We start from the raw sequence: 6,757 nt of genomic DNA on the forward strand, positions 1-6,757 counted from the left end.
TGCCTCCATCGCGAGGCGAGGGGCTCGCCGGCGTCATCGTGCAGAGCCTCCCCGGTACCGGGGGCCGTGAGGGCCGCGCCGGGGGCCCCTGCGCTGCGCGACCCCTGCTCCTGCCGAACACGGCGTGCCCGGAGCAGCGAGGAAGCGACAGAGGTCCCTTCCCGCCCAGGAGCTCCTCGTAGTCGGGCTGTTAAGTTGATGGCAGAAGCTCCCGGTCTGTACCGCTGTGAGAGACCCTATGAAGGCACTGGGGCAGCAGGGGCCAGGAGCTCCACACCCTGCTAGGGGCAGAGGGCTGGACACAGCACAAGAAGCCTGCCCCTTGCTGCTCCTCTGCAGGGCCCAAGCCGAGGCATTAGCTGGTCTGGCCATCTGCATGGCTGGAGGCCTCTCTGCCCGACCCAATGCCTGCGGTAGAATGTGCTGCAGTCCTGCAACACGGGCTTTCACAGCTGTAGCTCTGAACGCCAGCTTTCCAGCCGGTTTGTTGAGCCTCCAAAATGCTAGCTGCTTTTGGTACTGCATGGAAGTCTTGCCATCAGGCACACAACATCCCCACAAGCGCTGCTGAATCCATCACAGAGGATGCTGAAGCCTGTACTCAGCAAAACCTGTGGCACAGGATTGGAGCGTGCTGCTGCCCTGTGTGGCAGTACCACTCTGGTGCTGCACCAGAAGCCTCCATTACCACCTCCTGGAAGACCACGGAGCTGCTCCCACAGGGCATGCAGCTAAGGAACTTTGCCAGTAACCACAGACTAGTCCCCTCGTGTAGGGAAGCCATCATCTCCTGCCACCAAAAGCTGTTCTGGTTGTGGTTGGGGACCAAGAAGCCTCAGAGGAAGTGGTACCCTACTCAAAAAGCTCTAGAAAGGAAGTTTTATTTCAACCTGCAACTCAAGACAAGCAAAGCAGCTAATGTGTAGTAAGAGAAAGTGTCTCTGTCCCACACACACTGGCAGACTTTCTCTCCCACTGATACTGAGCCACCTGACCTGAGCCTCACATAAGAGCATTGCTGCTTTTTCCCCAGGAGAGAAAGTGAGTTCAGCACTGCTGACCCAGGTATCATGACTTGTCTGAGGAGCACTTACCACATCGGCCTCAGAGCTGCAGGCTGTCACTGCCTCTCCCCACTCCATATTGCCTTTAGTGCCCCAGGAACAAGAACTGCACCATAAGATACCCAGGAAACCACTGTCTGCCCTTGCTGTGCTTGCCCAGACTCTGCCTGAAGCTTCCTTGCTCCCTTGCAGGGAAGGATGTAACATGCTCAGCCTCACTCTCCCCACAGCCACCAGCTAGGTAGCCAGACTCCTTGCTGCCAGAGAGCAAGGCAGCCTGGAGAGGCCAGTGAACAGCATCTGACTGAAGAAAGGAGTGGCAGAAGCCACCCGTGCTGCTAAAGGCAGTGAGACCACAGAGCTGGCCCTGGCTTTCCCCCCATTCCTACCCTCCAGCTGCAGTGTAGGGCCAAAGGGCCAGAGCCAGAGTCTGAGCAGCAGGCAGCGAGCCACACAGCACACATTCAGTCACAGCAGGAGGAAACCCCTTGGGAACTGGGTCAGAAGCAGTCACAAGTCCCTTGACACCAAGCCAGTTAAACACATCCCTACAGAAGTACGTGTTTCTGCGGCCAACCAGCATGACATACAGTCACATTAGAATTCTCACCCCCAAAGATCAGGAGCCCATGTGCAGTACAGCCAAAGGATCCACATTTTGCATGGAGAAAAATGAGGCTAGAGCAGACCCCATCCAACAGCAAAGCACCTTACTGGCAGGGGAGCGTGCCCAGAGTTGTTTGCAGTAGCAACAGAAGCAGCATGTGCAGCAGTGCAGAAGCTGTGCTTGGCTTAACACAGGGTCATAACCTGGGCAAACATTAGAGCCCTTCAAATTAGCCACAGCTTTGCAGCCTGGAGCATCTTCAGGAAGGAGACAGCAAGCCTCTTCCCAAGCCACCCCACATCCCCACCATCAGTGATCCGTAGCTGCAGTGGTTTGAGCTGGGTTTATTTACTGTTGGCATTGCCAGCTTCCCCCAGGAAAGCATGACAGTATTCATGGATGTGAAACTTACTGATCAATGCACAACACACAGTGGTGCCACGCCTGCTGCTGTCAGCACCTGTCCCTCTCAGCAGCAGGTCTGCAAAACAGCACCTGGATGGACAAAGGCTGCCAGCGCCCCAGTCCTGGCTGACGACTGTTGAGTGACAGCCAGGGAGGCATCCAACAGTACAAAGAGAGCCACCCCGGCAGGAAGCATTCAGGATTCCCACCTGAATTCAAGCCCTTTCCCCCTTCAAATCCCACTGTTCCCGTAGCAGCATTTCAGTGGCTCTGTTCGGGACAGGCAGCCATTCTCACAGGAAGCAGGCCAGAGGCCACACAGAGCCCCACACCTTATACACAGTCATTTGCTTTCTAGACACCATCAGCTTGTGCTTCTGCCAACCACAAGCCCCACTGGCATACCTGGCACAGCTCTGCAAGCCCAGCTCAGAGCTGAGAGGAGCACAGGTCAGGCTAGCACATTGCACAAGCCCACATGGTTACTGCCTCAATGACCCCCCACCATATGCTTCCCACCAGGAGCTTGCTGCAGAGATTGTCCCTGGTGCCAGCTCCAGCCTCAGCTGGCCCCTGTGGGGGCAGGTGAAGTGCAGATCAGGCAGGATTTCCCCTGACAGAACCCTTGCAGGGCAGGCTGCAAACCCACCCTGCAGTCTCTTGGTCTGTCATTTTGTGGGTGAATAGTGGGTCAGAACATGCTCCATCTTCTTTGGGTCAGAACTGCCATCTGCACCAGGTCCAGTCACAGGACGATTTGCAGTCACAGAGGGGACTCACTCTGCTCGGCAGATGAACCAGATCTCATTGCGGCGCTGAGGGATGCTGGGATTTTCATAAGAAGCCACAATGTAGGTTTCCCGGAGCACAGTGTCTGTGGAGCCCAAGAGCTCCCAGAAGAGATTGATCTCCCGCAGAATTGTCTCTTCAGTGGTCATCCCATAGAAAACCCTGCAGCAAAGGAAGCAACATAAGTAACATAAGTAACAGAGCCAGCACATTCCCCCTTCCCACAGCCAGGGCTCCCATCCCTCTGCCCAAAGAACCACAGCAGCCATGCAGGGAGTTCGTACATCTCCGCTGAGCTGAGAAAACACCTCTGGTGCTGGGGTCACCTGGTTATAACCCGGAGCGGTGCCCTCTCAGTGATGTGGATTTCAGGATCCATGGGAACAGGAGGATTTTGCTGGAACTCTCCTGGGAGATAATAGGCAGTTACGACCTCACGCTCCAGCTCGGTCTCATCTTTGGTCAGGTGGATTTCATTGAGCACCGGGACTGTCATGCCCAGATAGCAACCTAGAAGGAGGTAGGAAGGCAGTTAGACAGGTGGGTCAGAAGTGGCAGCGCTCCTCCCCACTCCAGATGGACAGTAGCAAAGCCCTCCCTCTGTGCAGCCTGCCAGCCCCTCCAGCCGTTGCCTGCACACACCTACTGAGTTCTCTTTGCAGATGTAGCGCATGAGCTTCATGAAGCTCATGGAGATGCTCTGCTCATACATGGGCTCCCCCTTGGTGACACACGCCCACTTCCCAGCTGGGTAACGCCGCTCCTCATAGGCTGCTTCCTCGCACTGAAACAGGCCACAGAGAAGCCAAGTCAGAGCTAAGCACGCTGACAACACTGCAGCACTTGGGTGGAAAACCAACACTGACAGGCAAGAAGCGGGCAGACACAACCCTGCCAAAACAAGCCCCTCTGCTAATCAGTTGGCAGAGGAGGACAAAGAAGGCAAGGGGAGCTGGCATGACACACACTTCAGACAAGGATACTTACGAGCACCGGGCAAAAGTCAGCAAAAGGAAAGGCACAGACAAGGGACAGGGTGCAAGGGGGTCTGGAGGCTCCTGGCATGCACAAGGAATGCAGTACATCCTCTGGTCTCTGTCCTGCCTACTCACAAGGATGTTCCTGATTCCAGGCACCCAAAGGCCTCCAGTAAGGCTGATGTTATCCTCAGGTACAGTGCCTTTTCCTTGGAACACTGTATGCACAGAAGATAATGAGCAAAAAGACTCCCACCCAGTAGAGGGGAAAATCTGGCAGAAGAGCTCTACCATCCAGAAGAGCTGTGAAGACAGGAACAAAACTCCTCTCAGATCCTTCTCCCATACCAAGAAGTGATAGGAAGAAGAAGAGACATGAACCCAGCTGGTGCAGAGAGGACAACTTTGTGAGATGGGTCAGAATCTCTATTTCCAAGACAGAATGTCCAGTCTTCTGGAGAAAGCCAACGCAGAAGCAGGGCAAGGGGAGTGGGGAAAATTGCACCTGGATATGCTCATAGTTCAGCTCATGGCACGTCTGTGATCACAGGTAACACATAAAGAGATGCTGGGAAGTTGTAACCAGCACCTATCTTCCTGCTGTTCTCTTGTTCTTCAGCCAGATTAAAGTGGTCATGAGACAACCTTGTTCCACAGAGCTTAGGGTATCTTTCCAAACTTCTTGCTTCCACAGCTGTGCTGGCAGTGACCAAGCCAGGAAGCTGTGACCAGACTCAACAGTGAATTGTTGTCCTCCCTGTGCCTCCACCCACATCAGGTCTCTGAGAGCCAAACCAAAGGCAGAAGGAAGGCATCTGACCTACTGTTGTGCATCAGTGGGATGCCAGTAAGACTGCCCCAAAACACTGCAGGCCAGCCTTCTAGCTGAGGCCATGCCAGCTATTGTCCCACCAAGCAAAGCAGAGCAGGGCAAGAGTCTTTTCCAAGCAAGAAAACCACCAGTTCCTCTACACTATTTGCAACTCTCATCTGCCACACCATCTGCAAATAAACTTATCAACTCAGCAAGTCACAACAGCAGGGTATGCCACAGCCTGACCCTTATATTAAGCACTACCACTCCAGATAGGAGTTGGCCAAGAGAAATATTGAAGATGCTTCACACAGATCCAGTAGCAACAGGTCCCTGCAATGTGAGCTGGGGAATTTGACTGAGTATCGACAGAGCACGGCACTGTAGATGACACAGTAATTCACTTGCCTCTGAGAGAATGAGGTCTTGTAGCACTGATAGCTCAGGAGAAGCAACAAATACTAATGACCTGCCTGAACCTGGGAAATGTGTCCCTAAGAGTCCAGCTCCAAAGTCCCCTCAGCACTAATGCCAGGAAGTGGCTCTTCTCACCCAGCCTCAAACTCCAAGAATCTTCCTCAGGCACAGAGGATCTTCAGGCAACAAAAGATCTTCAGTTCCCACAAAGTTCTGGGGCCCCATTCCTGTCTGGGATCAACACAGGTGGAGAAGAAGCCAGATTAAGTCCCTGGGACCAGAAGAACAGGGAAAGAGAGTGTGGTGAAACCCCAGTTCAGAGCTGCACAACCCACATGCTCAGACATGTTTTACAGGGAGTGCTGGACCTCAGCCCAGAAAAAATTGGTTAACCTCTCCTCATATAGAGGACAACTGACAGATGCCTTGGGTAGCAAGCCCAATGAGGCCTGCAGAGACACAGGAACCAGTCTGACAAGCAGTTATTTCTCAAAGCTCAGAAGCACCCATATGTGCAAGAGATGAGAAGAAGTGTGCAACTTGACCAGCATGGAGAGGAGATCTTCAGGCAGAAGATACCATGTTTGGATTGGCAGTTGTGACAAGTAAGAATACATGCTCAGGTCTGACGACAAGGGCCAGAGGCCCTGCATTCCCCACAGAAGCATATTTATCTTATGCCTGCTGAGATCTCCAGCTCAAAGAGTAGCCACATAACCAGCATAAATACAAAGCCAGCAGGGCTTTGAGATATGCAATGAGGAGTTTTGAGCAAGGCAGGGAGCAGACTCTGAACTGAAAATTCACTCTCTTGGATGTGCCCACCCCAGCAGAGAACAGGTTGGTAAAGAAGACAGCTAGAAGTCAGAAGACCAGAGAAAGCAGCAGGACTAGTCCAATTTTAAAATAAAGGCCGGAAAGTTGAGGACTGCCATTACTCTACAGAGGAGGAGACGCAGGAACACCAGAATACTGCACCGATCCAGAGGTGCCATCCTGGGATGCTTCTCCGGGAACCTCTGTGAGGCTTGTGCGCGCCTGCCGACACGGGGCCACCTTCCCCGCCAGGGAGAGGCTCTTCCTGCTCCCCGGGCTGGCAACAGCACCGGAGCCTGCCTCACCACGGGCGGGCAGCGGGTGAGAACCCGGGCGTGCGGAGAGGGTCCGGCCTCACCTTCCCGTGCTGCGAGAGGGACACGTACGGCACAGGCTCGCGAGCCTGGTTGTGCCGGGCCATCTGGGCGATCGGGCCTGCCATGTCTGCAAGGCAAAGCAACAGGAGAGACAAGGCTCGCCCCGGCCGCAGCGCAGGAGGAGTCCTGGTTCGTGCCGTCAGCCCCGGCGGGCCCGCGCCACCCCCGCGGCCCGGCGCTCACCTCGGGGCAGGCTCACTCGATGCGTGCTAGCCACGGCCTCCCAGTGCGCGAACAGCCGGCCCTGCTCCTCCTGGTCGTCCTCGCTGTCGCCGCCGTCCCCGCCGGCGGCCGCGGGCTCCTCGCCCAGCCGCTCCAGATCCTCCAGCGTGATCCGCGCCATCGCGTCCGCCGGGAACGGCGCCGGGAGCGGCAGCGCCTCGGGGCGGCGCGGCGGGAGCGCCCCCTGGCGCGCCGGCGGACCGCGCGTGGACCGTCGCCGCAGTCCCCCCGCCAGGCGGCGCCCGCTCCCCCCCGCCCACCCCGCCTCA

General features: G+C 55.6%; 1 protein-coding gene across 3 annotated transcripts; it reads right to left on the bottom strand.

The window, feature by feature from the left end:
* Nucleotides 1–864: 864 nt before the first annotated feature.
* On the bottom strand, nucleotides 865–6,698 carry LOC127473407 (heme-binding protein 1-like). 3 transcript variants are annotated; one of them, XM_051792961.1, is made up of 6 exons: nucleotides 6,450–6,465; nucleotides 6,248–6,333; nucleotides 3,978–5,304; nucleotides 3,508–3,649; nucleotides 3,192–3,375; nucleotides 865–3,027 (listed from the first exon to the last, which is right to left on the bottom strand). In XM_051792961.1, exons 3-6 carry the CDS (start codon nucleotides 4,134–4,136, stop codon nucleotides 2,853–2,855), a joined length of 660 nt encoding a protein of 219 aa, XP_051648921.1. In that variant the 5' UTR covers nucleotides 4,137–5,304; nucleotides 6,248–6,333; nucleotides 6,450–6,465; the 3' UTR covers nucleotides 865–2,852. The 3 variants fall into 3 exon arrangements, with proteins under 3 accessions (XP_051648921.1, XP_051648920.1, XP_051648922.1); XM_051792960.1 differs by lacking the exon at nucleotides 3,978–5,304 and having other exon boundaries at nucleotides 6,450–6,698; XM_051792962.1 differs by lacking the exons at nucleotides 6,248–6,333; nucleotides 6,450–6,465 and having other exon boundaries at nucleotides 3,978–4,145; nucleotides 5,209–6,239.
* Nucleotides 6,699–6,757: the final 59 nt, after the last annotated feature.

The sequence above is a fragment of the Manacus candei genome, unplaced genomic scaffold, assembly GCF_025592945.1.
Source record: "Manacus candei isolate 608988 ecotype Guabito, Panama unplaced genomic scaffold, ASM2559294v1 h1tg000035l, whole genome shotgun sequence".
Lineage (NCBI taxonomy): Eukaryota > Metazoa > Chordata > Aves > Passeriformes > Pipridae > Manacus > Manacus candei.